The 17,742-nt window shown below is 55.1% G+C and overlaps 1 protein-coding gene across 5 annotated transcripts in view; it reads right to left on the reverse strand.

Moving 5' to 3' along the window:
- Nucleotides 1-1,922: 1,922 nt before the first annotated feature.
- Nucleotides 1,923-17,742, reverse strand: part of PLEKHB1 (pleckstrin homology domain containing B1) — a 35,811-nt gene continuing 19,991 nt past the window's right edge. For all 5 annotated transcript variants that reach the window (XM_077838367.1, XM_077838531.1, XM_077838453.1 and 2 more), the window contains exons 6-7: nucleotides 6,616-6,718; nucleotides 1,923-3,007 (exon numbers count right to left, since the gene is read on the reverse strand). In XM_077838367.1, coding sequence (XP_077694493.1) covers nucleotides 2,871-3,007; nucleotides 6,616-6,718 — 240 coding nt within the window. In that variant the 3' untranslated portion in view covers nucleotides 1,923-2,870. The remainder of the gene's footprint in view (nucleotides 3,008-6,615; nucleotides 6,719-17,742) is intronic.

Consider the following 17,742-nt stretch of genomic DNA (forward strand, 5'->3'; position numbering starts at 1 on the left):
GTTACTGAACAATTGCTGATTGTTGCATTTTGTCTGTATGAAATTTTAGTTTGTATGGACTTCGTGAGTAATTTTTATGTAGCCTGTTGTAAAATTAGGCAAGTAACTAGATGAGTTGATGTACCCCTGGACGATCTCTGCATACTCCTACGGGTACGTGTACCCCTGGCTGCCACTGAGCTAAGCTATTAGTAACAGACACAAGGGCTGTCTTTAAGTACATGGTTTATGTTTTCTGTGTCCCTTTAGCAGCACAGTAAATACCTCGCAGTCTCTGAAATGGACAGTGTGGCTAAGGCTGATTGCTCATCCCCTTAACCCTGTCTGCAGGTGCACTCTTACCTAATGCACATAAGGAAATCACTTGTTGAATTGTAAACAATTCTGTCAGTTATCCTTGGGGAAATCATTCACTGCAGCTGAACGAGAACGGTGCTGAGCTACTGGCCGGCACCTTTCTCCACTACACAAGATAAGGTCATGTGATGCTTTAGCTTTCACTAGGGTAAACCCAGGTCACGCCTTTGAAGTCAATGGAGCTGCTGCTGCTGTCTGACAGTGGGGCAAACAAGGTCAGAATCTGGCCCATGGTCTGTCTCCACTGTTATCCCTGATATCCTTAGAGGGGCTCTTTAAAATAGAATCCCACTGGGGGTTTAGCCCCACACTCATAACACAACTCCCCCTCTGGGAGCAATGCCTCAGGCCAGACGCATCAGCACTGCTGAAGCCACCAACCACACAGGGGCGAGGTGCGTTTGCAGGCGTCACTGTTAGTAGAGGGTCGTGTTTCATTTCTGCAGCGCTTCAGATGTACAGCGGCATCACAGAACGCTTCACAGACCCCACCCTGGGTGGTTCTGGACGTGCCAATATCAGTGAGCAACGGGGGTTACAACACAGTACCAGACAGTGCCCGGGAAACGGCTAGGGTTAATGCCTGCTACTGGATTGCACTGGGTTCCTAGAAACCCTGTGGGGTGTAAAAACTGCCCCTTGCCACCCACAGATCTGCTAGGAGAGATGGGAAAACAGCCTGTTTTCCCTCAGCAATTTACATGGTGTCTGCCTGCCTCTTGGAATACAGGTGGGCACAGAATGGGCATACTGCCCCCCCACCCTTGTGCACACCCACTCCTGCCCATGGCTGCAGAATGGGCATACTGCCCCCCTCACCCTTGCATGTACCAAGTTCTGCCACTGGGCACAGATTGGGCATACTGCCCTCCACCCTTGCGTGTACCCACTCGCAAGGGTGGGCAGAGAATGGGCACCCTTGCACATGGCATAAAATAGGTATAATTTCTTCCTCCCATTCATCCCAGCCTGGGCCAATCTATTCTGCAGCTGCTTTCCCTCTTCGTGTCCTGGGGTCAAACCAGGGGCATTGCTCCTAGCAGGTGGTCAGTCTGGGGGCTCAAGCAGCCACGTGTGGAATTGGCCGTATAGTCAGGCACCCCCAGTGCAGGCTGTAGTGAAAAGCAGAAACCATCTAGAAGTGGCTGGAACCGGGCCAATGGGAAGGGCATGGCTTGTGCCTGCCACGTCCTATTCACTCACTGTCCTGCCGCCTTGAAGGGGGAGTAAGAGTTGAGCAGCATGGGGCCCTGGCATGGCCTGAGCATTGGCCATGAGCCCGTGAAAGGGCTGAACTTCACGCTCCTCCCGAATCCCCCTGCTGGCAGTGACCTGTGTGGCAGCGATCCCCTTCATGGCCTAGCACTTTGGGGGTCCACCGCAGGGTTGCCACAAAGACCTCCCTTGTCCTGTCGCCTGGGGGTGGTATTCTCAGACCCGGCAGCTCAGAGAGCAAGAGATGGGGCTGAGGGATAGACCGTAGGGGGAAGAAGGGACTGGGCGCTAACCAACAGGCCAGCCCCAGCACAAAGCACCGTGGGGGAAGGACAGAGGGCGTCATACACTTAGCGAGTGAGTCGTATCTTTTTAATAGGTGAGTGGAGTGTAACAGAGGCTGGGTAAGCGTCAACATGCGCTGGTGTAAATATGACACAGAAGGATTCGCGTGGCTCATGTCCAAGTACGTTTTACAGGTGGCATGAAATACGCTGTAGACTTTGCCTATTGCTCTTCACTGTGCACTGGACCATATAATCACGTCTAAACTAAAATACCCTGGCCCCCTCTCCCCACAATGGGATGACTTCTGTGTTTCCTTTGCACAGCTTGTCGGGCACACGTTCTATATGTTACACACCTGAGGGGGGCTGCTACATAGGAAAGGGGCTGTTTCCTTTTACTTCCTATTTAAGTCCAAGGAGGATTTCTTGTAAACGCAACGTATAAAACATCTGCAACTTACACAGCACTGGCCTGTACGCTACAGGGATCTGAAACCTATGGGCCAATCGAGACAGGATTCTCAGCTGGCGTAAGCTAGCATCACCGTACTGACATCAGTGGAATTAAATCCCCCTACACCAGCTAAGGATCTGGCTCCGTGCTCACCTCCTCTGTCCCTCTCTTCAGAGGAGGGCCAGGAGCAGAAGCTGTCATTTCGGAGTAGGAGACGACACTGGGAGGTACCGGAGGTCTCTGCAGCGCTCTCTGCTTGGCCCTGGTCAAGGTCTGGTTGGGCAGGCACAGTGCCTAGGTCAGTGTGGGCCAGGGGCATCTGGAGTGTGTTGAGTGATCAGAAAATTTAATGACTGCTGGGTTAGGAGGCAAAGGAAAATTTATGCCACCAATGCACCTAGTCAGGCACGCCAAGCAAAGTGCAGACTCATTGGGGATGGGAGGGGAACCTTACAACGATCTATGTTATAGGGCATCGCCCCGCAGGCCTCCTGGAGGGAACCCAAACTTCTCGGTCAAGCGCTTGGTGCAGAGGCGTCCTGCAGGCGAGCGAGTTCCTAGAACCAGCACGGCATCCACATGAAGGATCCCAGGGCAGCCCCGGTGGCGGCACCAGCCAGCAGGCCCAAAGCCATCTGGTCTCCCGACACGCGGTAGGGGTCCTCGCGGACAATCACATGAGTCACTCCAGGTGCTGAGGGGCAAAGACAAAAGGAGATGCAGGGTGAACATGGAGGAGGGCGCCCAGGGACACCATTGTTCCTGCAGCCCTGTGCAAGAGGAGTGAACCTACAGCAGCACCGAGCTTACGCAGGGACTTCACCAGGACCTGGGGAGCGCTGCTTCTCGCTCTCAACACTAGGGTACGGTGTGATCTGAGCTGCTGGGGGACAGGGGGAGACCTGGGTTCTGCTTTGGGGCATTTGATGAGAGCCTGGGCAGGGTTCGTGATGCATTGCTTGCTTGGCTAGTTAAACTGTGGGGGTGTGTCCTTCCTGCTTGAGCTGGCAATCTCCTGGAGCAGTGAGCAATATAGGGCTTATGACACACAGTGCAGTATTTGTTTCCACCCAGCAGGGTGCGGTAGCGCACACAAGCCATGGTGACTGAGCCTTGAACAAAACAAAGACTCTCTTCCACTTCTGAATAAGCCAATCAAGTGAACCAGTTGCTCTAATAATCAGGAAAGCATAAACGCACTTTCTGCAGGAACCAGCTGCCCAGGAGACGTAAGCAAGGAGCTCTTGGCTCTGAGCTTCCGCGGGGCCTTGTGTGTGTACAGCTGTGTTGCCTCATGCACCACCCCAGGGCTGGGTCCGCTGCTCAGGTACTACCTGGTGCGAGTCTGGAATCTCCCAGCTGGGCAAGCCAGGGGCCAGATTCCCTGATGGCGAGCGGGTTAACATGCCCATGATAGGACCAAGCAGGACCTGGGCTTGCCGTGACACAGCACCCCTCTGAGCTGCACAGATGCCGCGCTTCAGAGCGCGGCTCGCCCTGGGGCAGGGCATGCGGCCTCTCTACCTCCAGGTTCCTGCCAGAGATGAGGAAACAGCTTTAATTTAATTTCTGATGTATATTCCCACTGCAGGGCCTGCATCCTTCCTTCCGGCAGGGACAGGGACAGGGACGGCTGCCTGAGCCCTGTGCAGATCCACCCCTGCCAGAGGTCCCAGGCCATTCAGGGCTGGCCCCCTGCACTGCTGTGGCGAGCCAAGAGCCCATCTGCATCCAGGCTGTGACAGCTTGGCTCCGAAGTCGCGGGTGCAGCCAGGGCAGTTCCAGGTTGGTGCCACCAGATGTCACCCTATCATTAGGGATGTGGCTCAACGGGATGGGGAGCAGCCGGGCACCCAGGGATTTGGCTCCTGTAAATGTCTGACAAGCTCAGGCTCTGATGGGAAGCTGCTACACCCCCCCGCCCGCCCCCAGTCGGTCATGTGTCCTAGCCACAGCCTCCCTCTGCTCTCAGACTAGCACACTGGCTCCAGGGCAGCGGATCCCGGGACCCTTCAGCCTGGAGGAGAGAAAGCAGCAGCTGCCCACTGCTTGGCAGGGGGTTAATTCTGAAACAACATCCCATGGAACATCCCTGCTTCTCTGGCTTAGCTACTCAGTAACACCTCCAAGCCCAATCCCCCATCCCAGCCCGATCCCCCGTCCCAGCCCCAGCAACCCCCCGACCCGATTCCCCCATCCCAGCCCCAGTCACGCCCCCCCAGCCCGATCCCCCGTCCCAGCCCCAGCCCGATCCCTCGTCCCAGCCCCAGTAACACCCCCAGCCCCAGCCCGATCCCCCGTCCCAGCCCCAGTAGCATCCCCATCCTGGTCCCCTGTCCCGGGTCCAGTAGCACCCCCAGATGGATTCCCCCCCCAGCCCCAGTATTATCCCTCAGCCCGATCCCCAGCCCAGTCCCTAGCCCCAGTAACACCCCCCAGCTAGCCCCAAATCCAGCATCTGTAACTCCTCAGCGAGTCTTCACTGCCAGCACCAGTAACCCCCCATCCAGCTGCCCCTACCAGTACCAGTCACACTCTGGGGCAACCCCCTCCTAGCATCACTAACTCCTTCCCCAGCCAGTCTCCACTGCCAGCACCAGCCATCCAACCCAGGCCACATTCCCAGCACCAGTAACCCCCAAGCCAGACCCTCTGCCAGCACCAGTAACCCCCCAGCTAATCCCCTCTCAGCACCAGTACCCGCCCCAGCAATCCCCCTCAGCCAGCACCAGTAACCCCCCAGCTAATCCCCTCTCAGCACCAATACCCCCCCCAGCAATCCCCCTCAGCCAGCACCAGTACCCCCCAGCAATCCCCCTCAGCCAGCACCAGTACCCCCGCAGCAATCCCCCTCAGCCAGCACCAGTAACCCCCAAGCCAGACCCTCAGCCAGCACCAGTAACCCCCCAGCTAATCCCCTCTCAGCACCAGTAACCCCCCAGCCAGCCTCTCTGCCTCAACCAGCCCCCCAACCCAGACTACAAACACAAACCCCCATCCAGCACCAGTAAGTCTCAGGCAGCCCCCACTTCCAGTGCCAATAAAAACCCCAGCATCACCCTCCACCCCAGACCACCCACCCAAGGCCGGCACATCCCAGCCCCCCCAGCCAGCCCCCTCCCAGAACCAATACACCTCAGTTTTCAGCCCCTGCCCAGCACTAGTCCCCATGCCAGTACCATCCAGCCTCACTAGCCCCACATCCAGCACCCACCCAGCTACTGAAGAACAGCCTTGCCCAGTCAGCGGCCTCTGTGCACTGCGTTTGCTGGGTCTCAGTCCAGTCCACACCTGGAACTAACTGGTGTCCCTGTTGGCAGCCAGAGCAGAGAGGCCAAGGACTACGCAGAATGAACTCCTCTCCCTTCCTATGAGATGGTCGATATTGGGCCAGGGTGAGGCAGCAGCTGTTACCCATTAGGAAACGACAGAGAGCATCAGTCTCTAATCCTGTCTGTCTAGGTTCATAGGGCCAGATTTCCAAGGTAGTTAGGTGCCTAACGATGCAGAGAGGAGCCTGGCAGGATGTTCAATGGGCCTCTACCTGCGTCTCTAGGGGCCTAAATCCCTTTAAAAATCTGGCCCCATAGATTTTAAGGCCAGAAGGGACTGTAATGAGGTTCTGATGCTGGTGTCCACCACCATGGTATCTCAGCACCTTTCAAAAGCAGGAAGTGTCCATCCAGCACCTTTTGCAAGCAGTAAATTCAATGCATTTATGTTACATTAAATACGTGAAGGGAATATAATGTTTTGCAAATGACTCCAGGAATGGCCCAGAAGTCTGCAGCAGCGCTGCTGTGCAATGCAATTTGGACCAGTGCTAGACTACCGTAGGAATTTAATTTTTAAAATTAAAAAAAATATTGGCTTCTTTATAAACTGTCCCATTTTAGCTTTAAGAGATGATGCCAAGTAACTAATGAGCTGTGACCTTTTGTCCTTTCCTGGTGAAGCTAGGCACAGAATTGAATTCTACCTAGAGTTACAAAAAGTCAAGAAACGTATTTCCTGAAGGAATTAAGCGTCCTCTTCTGCTTTATGCACAGAAATAAGCAAAACCCTCAGTAAATTAATAAGAATGATACTGTAGCTTGACTGGCTGGGGTGTAAATGGGCCCTGCGCTCTAGAGGTTGAAATCTGAACACCTGTCAAGTAAATAACATGGGTGTCTAAATCTGCTCCGTTTCCTGCAGGCTGAGTGCAGCCCTCTGGATCCTGGCCGGTTGCTAACCCCCCGCCTCATTGGGGCCCCCCCAACAGTGTGGGCTGTGGGGAGGCCATGATGGGGAAACACATACCTCCGTACTGGTTGCCGTAGTATCCCGAGCTGACGTACATGGTCTGGTGGGAGTCCAAGGGAACTGTCTGGTAATAGTCATCATACGGGTTGTACATATGGACCTACACGAAGAGGGCAACACAGGTGTTAGACCCAACAGTGATGGCTTGCCACCTGCTCCTGACTCTGCCTCACCCTCATGGTCAATAGCGTTTGCAGCACGGCAGGGCACGGACGTCTTTCCAAACTTGCTGCTGTCACCAGTAATTCTACAAACCCCAACGCCCCAGTATCTGCACCCCTGGGAACTATCTTTACATCGGACGGTGGCACGCTGCATTGCTTCTGTAGGCCAAGCTCACTGCCCACATCAGGGTTCCTTTGATCTCTCCATTCCCCCACAAGCTCCCTTCCATCCCACCTCCTCCCTCATGCCAGGGGCTGTGACCCCCCCCATTTCTCTCTCCCCCTACCAGGGTCCCCCATTTCCTGCCCAGTGCAAGCGGCCCTGATTCCCCTTTCCCCCCACCATTCTTATTTCTTTTCCTTCTGTCTGGCAGATAAGTCATTCAGGGTGCCAACATTTTTAACCCTATTGGGATGACGGGCAGAGCTTAGCTGAGGGGTCGGCTGGGGGTCTTGTTATGCTGGAAGATGTTAACGGTGCCATCAACTGGTTCTTTGCTTTCTAGACAATTACAGACCTGGCTAAAGCTGCTAGCTCTGCTAACCAGATGCCAGGGGCTCTGTGTCTCTGTGTCTCCCGCATTTCTTTCATCCGGTTTTTCCATTTTGCATCAAACTCAACAGGGTTCTGCTCACTGAGGCCTAGCGTGTTCCCTGAAATCTTACAATTGATTGGCTGTAGCATTCAAAACTTATTGTTACATCCAAACTGACCCCATTGCGGCTGAATGTAGGATCGCGCTTCACTTGGCCAATTATGGTAAGCCCTCGAGGCCCCAGCTGAGATCAAGGCCCCCTTATACCAGGCACTGAAGGTACACATAGTAAGAGACAGTCCTTGCCACAAAAATAGTCTAAATAGACAAAGTCTTTAGTCTAAATAGACAAAGGTCAGGAGGGGAAACTGAGGCACAGGAACAAGAACAGACTTGCCCAAGGTCACTGAGCAGGCTACTGCCAGAGCTGGGCCTAGAACCCAGCTCTCTTGGGAACACACTTGCACTACTGGGAAGAAAGAATTCAGGGGGCAACACAACCCCAGCTAACGTGGGTGAGTCTCTCTCTCTCTCATGCACCCCCCGCCCCATGTTTCAAAAGCACACAGCATCCAATCATCAGCCTCAGCTGCAGCGTGTGCTTAACAAAATGTCCTCCAGCAACCAGACGTGCAGCAAGAGCGAGCGAACGCTGCTGCTGCAGCCCAGATTTCCTGCTGGGGTTTCTGTGCACAGCCCTCTGCAGAACCCATCTCCCCCAGTCTGTCCTGGGCATTTGATCTGTATTGAATTGCTCATTTCTACGGCTGAAGCCTCAGGAGAGGAATTAATGCAGATTAGCAGCTCTCTGCTCTGTGCCTCCTATTAAAATGTATTTATTTGTACCTCGGGAGTCTGCTCAGGGAGGCTGTTAATGATGTGAGAGCTTAAACTGGTTTTAAATGGTTCCGCTCTCCTTCAGACTGATTTACAGACGTCCCGCAGAAGGGCCCCGAGACCTGAGGGTGTGTCTACGCTGCAAGCCGGAGGCGTGATGTACCCAGGGTGCCGGGCGGGCAAGGCGAGCCTGGGCAGCTGCCCCTGCTATTGTTACTCGAGCTAGCTTTGATCTGACTTGATTAAAACTAGCTGTTATCTCTACACATGCTGCAGTGCAGCTAAAACCGCCAGCTGGAGCCAACGGGAAAATTCCCCATTAACAGGGGCAGGATCAGGGCCTAAAACAGTCAATGCGTGAAGAGACCACACTAGGTACACTGCAGTCTGAAGGAGCGCACCCCCCACGAACAAATCACACTGGCCCAACAGGCCGCAGCAAAGCACACAGCACTAGTTACTGGTGCTGCGTGTGGTCGAGTGGACTGAGGATGGGACTGAGAGGCAGGAGTGCTGGGTTTCATTCCTGCCTAACCAGCTGCTGTGTACCGAGGGCCAGTGTGGGAGGAAACCTGCCGCTTGAGCGGGGCACACATTTGGCCTAAAGGAAGGACGGAAGCTGGATGTGAGCGAGGTGACAGCAAAGGGTTAAGAGAGAGCTGTGAAGTCACAGCTTGAGGCAACGGCCTCCATTGCCAATGTGCTAGGGCACCTGGCTACAAGCTGGCCCTCTCCAGGGATGATTAAAGCACAACCCAACAGATGAACTCCCGCCTGTGTCCTTGGACTGTCCAGAATCAGGGATGCTGGTAAGGTCCCTGTTGGAAACAGTGCCCTGGCCCAGCTGGACGTGTGGCTTAGCCAGGCCTCTGATGGATTAGATTTGGCCATCGGCACAGACAGCCGCTCGCCCCAAGGGCTCAGAGCCTGAACGTGACCAGCAGTTTGTGCTGATTTCTCTTACACACACGGCTCCAGCAGATGGGTTCAGAGAGCAGCTGGATTTCTTCAGGGGTCCTCACAGATAGCGTCACCTCGACCAGCCCCGGTAACATACTGAGCGTTCCAAGCGATGGGAGGACACAGCACGAAACCCTCAGCCAGGCCGAATGCAGACACGCACGTTCCGGAGCAGAGACATGCCGGCTGCGGAAAGCATAGGGATCCCTCGGTCACAGCATGAGTGCGTGGAGCGCAGCTCGCTTTCCTCTGACAGCCAGTGCAACAAGCATGAGTGTTAGAGCTGGAGGTGGGAGCTTGACTGATGGCCCTGGAGACGGAAACCTCCCGTATCCACACAGATAGCAGGGGATGCCTCTCCAGCCTGGACTGTGCCTCGGAGAGGGCTCCGACTCCGTGGCCCCATCAGTCCTGGGCCTCTCCCCAAGGCTGCCAGTTAGCTCCAGTTGTGGGGGTGAATTTGTGTGGGTGGCGGCTGTCCACCAGGTGCTGGACTGAGCTCCCCAACCAGTCCACATACAGCTCTCAGAGCAGTCACCCTGACAAGACTTAGCCACTACCGACCTGGGACGGCTGGACAACCAGGCACCGTGGTACTGAAAGGCCTCCTGACCTACTCTCTCTATTGGTATTGCAGTAGCTGCCTGCTGAGGGTGGGGCCCCACTGTGCCAGGGGCTGTACATACACCGAGGGAGAGGCTCTGCCCCAAAGTGCAAGCAGTCTAGCCAGAGAAGACAAAGGACACAGGGAGGGCCAGCCTGGATCAGACCCAGCGGTTATCTGATCCAGAGGCCGGTCTGTGACAGCGGCCAGTAGCAGATGTCTCAGAAGAGGGTGTAAGAGCCCCACAGTGGGGAGATGTGGCTGCCTGCCCCATGTTCGCTGTCACCCTGGTTTCTAATAGCCAGGGCTTGGCTACAACATTTTCATTATTAATTCAGCAAAGGGTGGGAGACAGGCAATCGTATTATCCCCATTGTACAGATGGTGAGTCTGCAGCAGCCCAGCTGGGCAATGGAGACCAAACGATGTGTTCAGGGTCACACAGGGAGGCTGTGGCAGAGCAGAGCGCCCAGAGTCCCTGTCTTGTGCCCTAATTACAAGACTGCACTCCCGCCCCTCCATTACCAGGTGCTGGAGTGCTCTGCTCAGGCACTGCGGGGTTAGCTGGGCTACCCCGGGAGCAGCACTGCACTTTGATTCAGCCCACTGGCCAGTACCTTTCTTTGTGAAACTCAGGCAGCAATAAACCCCTATCCATGCCAGCGGCACAAGAGCCCAGCACCTTACGGGGTGCCCTGGGGTGTGGAACTGATCACTGCATCTCTGCCAGCGGCCTCTGGCCACTGACTTTGTGGCAGTGGTCTCCAAACTGGGGTGCACACACCCCAGGGGGTGCGCAAGATGATCCCAAGGGGTGCCAGACGGCACTCCGCTGTTTCTTTTCTTCGGCAGCAGCTCTGCCCGTCCACGGCTGGTGTTCCCCTCCGGCGGCGTCTGCGGCAGGTCTTCCGTTCTTCTTCCATCAGCAGCGCATCTGCGGCAGGTCTTCCCGTCTTTACCCTGGGGGTGCGAGAGCCAAAAAGTTTGGAGACCACTGCTTTATGGAGCACTCAGTGGGAGACAATAGTCCAGAGTGAAATGTGGCCGAGGCGAGAACCCATGCAATGACCTGGCCACCTCCAGGCCCCCCAGCTTGGGGAGGGGGACGGGGGGTGACTCAGTGAATAATTCAACCAGGGGAAAATATGATTAGAAAGCAGAGGTTTGAGACAGGAGGTGAATGGCATCCCCATGGAAACACATGGCCAGAGCCATCCCCCGAACCTCAAGCTGGGATGCATCAAAAGGAATCCCGAATTGCCAGCAGCTGCCTCCCTCCCACCTCCTTAACATGCCCTGCCCCATTCTTCCCCATGGGCTAGACTCAGTGGTTCACGGACATGGCTCAAGTGGCTCATACCGCAGGGGCCGGGTGCCAGTAAAGAATCTCATTGTCCGTGGGTAGCCCTCACCGCAGACTATGGGCTGGTCTTGCTGCCCGGGAGCCACAGACAGCAGGGAATGGAGAGGAACGAATGTCCTCAGCCCCTGCCCTACGGGAGGGTCAGGTCCCAGAACTGGCTAGTATGGAGTGTGCCAGGGAGGGGCAATACCAGGGCACCTGCGAGAGGGTGTACGTCAGTGCCAGATGGACCAAAGGGGAACGGACAGCCTCCGACCAAGGGGCTGGAGGCTAGTCTAGCTTCTCACCCCAGGGCAGCGTTGGGGAAACCAGCATGCCTGCTGCCTATTCTGCCAATGATCAGCACGCAGCAATGCCTGGCATTAACGATTGGCACAAAACACTCCTCTTGTACAGAGCATAGGCCACCACGCAAGGCAGGCATGGCTGACAGACACGCCTTCCCTCCATGTGGGTGTAGAATTGCACAGGATGGAGCCAGCAGAGGGCTTCAGGATGGAGCCCCAGCCCAGCCTGGCCTCCCCCTGCCCTGCAACCTTCAAACAGGACTCGCTGTCTACACAGCCTGCAGGGGCAGAATGGTATTAAAAGGCCAAGCTGGGAAACGAAGCCATTCGTGGCCGAGCCGGACAGGTTTTCTGCTGACTGGGGAGATGCTGCCAGGCAACTGGTGGAGTTGGTGAGTGGCCACTTAATGGCACTGCTGTGCCCCCATCGAATGGCCTCCCTACGGGGTGGCTATCACAGGGCCTGACTGGTGAGCTGCAGGAGAGGCAGGCCGCTGGGTGGGTGGCTTTAGCACAGAGGCAGCGGTCTATCATAGGGCTGCGTTGTTCAGGGGCTGCCCGCGCTGCTACACCCGCCTGTATACCAGGCTGCTCTCTCCTCCTACAGCCCATTCATGGGGTCAGTTTAAATCCTCTACATCTCTCCCCACAGGAGCGGCCGTGTAGGCACCTCAGGGCCCCACTGGGGCTGGCTGCTTCCTCCATGGGGTCCAGCGCAGTCTGCCTGCTCCTGCATCGTCATGGCCCAAGCCCGAGAGCAGCCGTGACACAGGAACAAGGGCAGTCTGGAGAGCATGGTTCTGTTCCCGGCTCTGGCCTGCTGTGAAATTTCAGGAAAGTCATTAAGGCCCAAACATACTGAACTAGCCTCTGATTCTGGGTGCCCAGCTGGAGCCATCCCAGGCCTGCTGTCAGTAGGAGGAAAGGGTGCTCAGCCACTCTGACAAACAGATCCTGGCTTCATTTGCCTGCTCTGCCACAGAATCCCTCTGTGACCTCGGGCAAGTCACTTAGCCTAACCAATGCCTCAATGCCCCAGCTGTAAAATGGGGGAGATAATCCATCCTTCCTCCACCTGTTACCTGGCTGGGTTATGTAGACAGTAAGCTCTCCAGGGCGGCGGCTGCTCCTTACTCTGAGGTCGTACAGTGCCTGGCGCAACAGGGCCTCTAGGTACTACTGTAATACCTCTAATAAATATTCCTGCATTCCCTGGTGCAACTGGGGCTGAGGGGACTGTAGCAATAAAACACAAGAAAGCACGAAGGGGTGAATTTTAAGTCTCTCTCTCTCACACACACACACACCCCCACTCCAACCCCCTTAAATCTTCCTTCTCCACGATCCTGCAGCAGATGTTTTGGGGGCACCGACGTCCTTGAGAACAAGGAGGATTTGAGGAGGCAAAAGCAGTGGTGCTGGTGAGGAAGGGGTTTCTGAGCCAGCCTGCACCAAGCACCACGTCAATATTACAGACACAAAGAAAAGGAAGGCTGCAGCTGGTGCACGGCTGTGCTCTGGGAACACGCTTACCCTTCTAATGTATGGGGAGCCACGGGGAACAGATTTTAGTCCCATCTCAAGGAAACATCGTGAATTCAGCATCTTCCTGCCCTAAGACAAGGGTCCAGGGAGGAGATTCCATCTGCACTGCAACCGCCTGCCATTCGCTGCTAGGGGATCCATTCAAAGCAAAGGGCCGAGTCACTGCACTCCAGCAGGGTCCCGCCAACAAAAGCAGGGCCGGTGTGGCTAAGACCTCCCAAACTCATTCCACTTGTGGAACTTTAGCTTTCAGCTGCATGCACAGGTCCCATAGGCTAGCTGTGGTGTCCGGGGCCCGGGTTAGGACACGGGGCCCCTCAACCAAGTCTGGTGGTATAAACAGGACTATACGCTTAGGCCCCCAATTCTGGGCTCTGCTGTAGCCCCTTAGCTGAGCTGCCATTTAGGGGCCGCACAGTTGGTTTAACCAGCCACCAGAGGTGGTGGTGGGGTAGGGGGGATTCCCAGGCAGATACAGAGCAGCTGGAATGCGCCTACATCTTGGTTTACTGGGATATATAAGGGGAGGAATATGACCAAAGCATTCTCAGGTCCAGCTCTTATAGGCAGAGTAGCCCACGGTGGCCTGTTCAAAGTCACCACAAGTTCAGGTAGCCCCCGAAGCTGCTCTAATTTATGCTGGGGGCTGGGCAAGCACCTGCCTAAGGCCAGAATTTGTAAGGCACAAAAGCTGGCTTATAGGCATTTGGGGCCCCACTCCCTGGGTCTGTGTCTCTCACAATCGGGGCCTTAGAACTCAGCAGAGCCGCAGCAAAGCTTGGGAACACAGCTCAAAGGTCCATCCTCACAGTGCTGTAAGACTGACGATATTTTAACTACAGCAGGGAGCTAGCGCCTGGTCACGGGACCGCCCAACGGGGTAGCGGGTGTAGTGGACAAGGCCTAACCTGGACATCTTAAAACAGGCCAAAAAAAAAAAAAAAGTAAGTCACGAGTCAAACAAGTTTTGGAAGCCTCAGCTGCAGCCGCCCCCACTTCGGAGGAGTCTGCTGCAGGGTGTCAGACCCTCCGCCATTTGCTCTCCTCCCAATCCGCCCGGGCTGCAGGGGAAGCCACCGTTCAGGGCCCTGAACTTGCCACCGAGCAGCAAACTGGACTCTGAGCTCGGATAGAAATCAATGCCCAGCCACGGCCTTGGAGCTCCCCCGGAGTCGCCCTCTCTCTGCTGAACTCAAAAGAGTAGAACAGTCTCTTTCTCCTCATGGCTAGTGGTCACGTGCCAGGCTAACGGGTTTCAATACTAACAACCAACTACCAAACACGGCCATTGGGCTCTGATAGACCCCGGCCTGGAACCTCCTAGCCAGGAGGAGAATCCAGCTCTTGTTTATTAGCCTGCCTGGCTGGAGTGAACCAAGTCACTTCACACACCCAGCAGGACAGGGCCTAATTAGCAGCTCCTCTGCTGAAGAGGCAGCTTCAAAGTGGGCCTTTGCTCAGTGCTGATGCAAAGAGGTCAGGCCAGGGAGAGAGGCCAGAGCATGGCAAGGCAATTAAAATCTCTTGCGTACCTCTTGTGTGCACAAGCTGGGAAGGCCGGGGTCCAAGGCCCACCGACGCCAGGCCTGGTTTTGGCAGAAATCCAGGTGTGTGTTTGAAGCAGGGAGGGCCAGCAATGTGGAGGCAGGCTTTTGATCTTGACAAGGTCTGTGTGAAATGAGAGCCTGCCTTTACCCTCAACCTTCTAGTCTTTGCTCCTGTGTGTGATGGGAGACTGCACGGGGCAGTGAGGACGTTGCACTTCAGAAGCGAAGCCCATCCATGTGTCACAGCCCAGGCCAGAGAGCGGCAGGAGCAGATGACCTTGTGCGGAGACAGAGGTCATTTAATCCAAGAACAAACCCAGAGAAGAATCACCCCTCCCCACCCCCACCCACCCACCTACTTGTCTTTCCCTGAGTTCCAGGAAGACAAAGGAAATAACCCGTTTCCCTTTCCCCATGCAGCACCATGCCCCTGGATGCCTGACCTTGAGAGAGCCAGGCATGGGATGGGACGGAGCAACAGGACAACACCCTTCCGCCCTCAAGCTCCAAGACGCGCAGCATAAATCAATACACTGATCAGCCTCACACAGCCCACACTGGCTTTTGTGCACCAGTCACCTGTGTTTTAATCTCCTTGTCCCATTCATCTCGCTCAATACACAATTAGATCGAGTGTGCTGGGGGGTTCGGGGGGGGGAGGGGAAGAGGCAACCAAAGGTTATCTGCCTCACGTTCTTATTCACTTTGATGCACGCTCTCCTTCAATTCAATTGATGCTCTCCATTAATTCATCTCTGTCAGCCCAGGTTTGAGACACTCCTGCTCTCTGGGTCTCCAATGTAAGCATCACAGCATTAGATCATTTCCTAGTGGTACACGTAGAAGACTAAAGGGGAACGATGGGTCCAAGCACTTGTCTGGGAGACCAGGGTTCAATTCCCTGATCTGCCATAGGGAATCTTGGGCAAGTCTCTCTGTGCCTCAGTTCCCCATCTGTACAATGGGGATAACAGCCCTGCCGCACCTCCCAGGGTGTAGCGAGGATGCACACATGGTCTGCATCACCAGTTCAGAGCGCATGTGGCTAGGACAGGCAGAAGACTCAGACTCCTGGGTTTTCCCCCCAGCACTGTCACTGACTTGCTGTGTGGCCTTGAGCAGGTCACTTAACCCTCTCTGTGCCTCTTCTGTAAAATGGGGATGATACTGACATCCACCTGCCTGCAAGATCCTCAGCTGAGAGGTGTTGCAGGCTTGTAACTTAGAGCTGCCTTCCAACAGTGCAGAAAGCTCTGCCTTCCCCTAGCCACAGCACTTGGCTGCTTCCTCCCTGTGTCCCTTTGCCTTCGCTTCCAGTGTGTGACTGAACATAGGAAAACTCATTATCTGCTGCAAACATAGCTTCAGGCCCCTCTCCAAAAAAGCCCTGCTAGGGTCAGCCATTGATCCCCAGCATGCGCCAGCTCATCAGCAAACGTCTCTTTCTTCCCAGCCCAGCTACCAGGAGACTTCTGTTTCCTTGCCGCTGGATTCCCCACATTAAAGATGCTAACAGCTCCTTCCTCGTCAGGGCTGGCTCATTTTGTTCCGGAGTGAACTGGAGACAATGGGAACTAGCCTCTTCTAACAGCTCTCAAATTCGCTGTCATCCCACGTGTTAACCTGCAGCCCCTGCCTCCACCAGGCAGAGAGGGAGAAGACTGGAAGAGGAGGAGTCACAGCCATGGGGAAACACAGCTCCAGTGCCCCTCCAAAACACCTCCCCGCCCCCAACCAAGGGCTAGTGGGGCAAGACACAACAAGGATCGACCAGGTCTACAGTAGCTATTATTACTAGGTAAGGAAACGAAAGGAGCAACCAAGACAAAAGTATTCTCCATTATACCGTGGGGGAAACCAAGGCATGGTTGGGTTCAGTTGTTGGCAGAGCCAGGACTTGAGAATCATGAGCCATGTGCTCTCTCTCTTGCTATGACCAGCATGTACCACTAAGGAGCAGAACTGCAGTCTCCTGCCCCCTCGTACCCTGTTCTAACCACTAGACCATGGCAGCCCAGGGAGCCCCGGGTTCTAGTGCACCTTCCAGTCCCTTGCTTTATGCAGGAGACCATGGACAACCTATGAAGGGACCTCAGCCCTCCCATCTCACTCTTCTACTCCAGTCACATGGACCACCTGCAGCGTCCATTCAGGGGGCTCCGACTGATGATGACCGAGTTTCATGTTGATGAGACGCTACAAGGACTTGGCAAACAGAACAGGTGAACCTGCACATGTGTGGTCAGACCCAGGCAAGAACTGCAAACCCAGTTACATGTGGGACAGACAAGACAGTCCATGACCATTGCAGGCTGATGCATCCTTGCTTCGCGCTGCTCACATAAGCTGTGAATGAGCCTCGCTTCTAAGTGGTTAACAGTGATGTGACAAATCGGCCGCCACTTTGTTCTGGTGGGGGCTGTGGCACGTCAGTGACACGTGCTTGTAGGCACCTGAGGGGCTAGAACCAGGGACCATGAAGGTGCTGGGCCACTGTCGCGGATGCCTCTGCATCGCCACCGGGTGCTCAAGCTCGGTTTCCGTTGGGGAGCCCTGTGAAGCTAGGCACTGCAGGAAATACCACCCAGTGGGGACTGAGTGGCGCCCTCCTCCCCAGCACACTGATTGGCCCATGCCAGTCTATAAACCCGGAAGCCATCACAGGGAGCTGTTTGAGCAATGATGCAGATTGCCTGCTTGCTTCTTCTCCAGACCTTGCCTTACTGTGACTCCAGCTCCTGACCCCGGTTCATCCCTGACTCCGCTATTTACCTCCTGCCTGCAACTTGGTGCCTGCCCCTGACTTCCTGCTATCCTGACCTGGATCATTCTCGACTCCGCCACAGGTCTCCTGATCACAACTTGGTCCCTGATTAGCACACGCTGGCCACCCATGGCCCAGCTCTGACACATGCTTTCAAATTTGACTTCAGTGTGTCTTTAGAGCGTTTCTACCAGCCACCATAAAGAACAGGTGCCTCTCTTTAGCTGACCACAGAGGGTTAGGGTAGCTTTGAATTGGCCGCATGAATGAGATGCTAAGGCTAACGCAGCTGAGCTTTAAAGAGCATGCTTTGAAAGCAAGACATCCGGTGACAATTAAGGATTTTCATATTGGGAATCTTGTCCCACCATTTGACTATGCAAAACACACCTAAGACAGCGCCTATGGAACGGACAGGTTTCCTAACGCAGCAACCATACGTTGTCCATGTCTCACAACCCTACAGAAGCACTGTCAGCCCGACTGCCCGACAGATATTTCGATTAGTGCTAATTTC

This window comes from Eretmochelys imbricata, chromosome 1 (genome assembly GCF_965152235.1).
Source record: "Eretmochelys imbricata isolate rEreImb1 chromosome 1, rEreImb1.hap1, whole genome shotgun sequence".
Classification (NCBI taxonomy): Eukaryota; Metazoa; Chordata; order Testudines; family Cheloniidae; genus Eretmochelys; species Eretmochelys imbricata.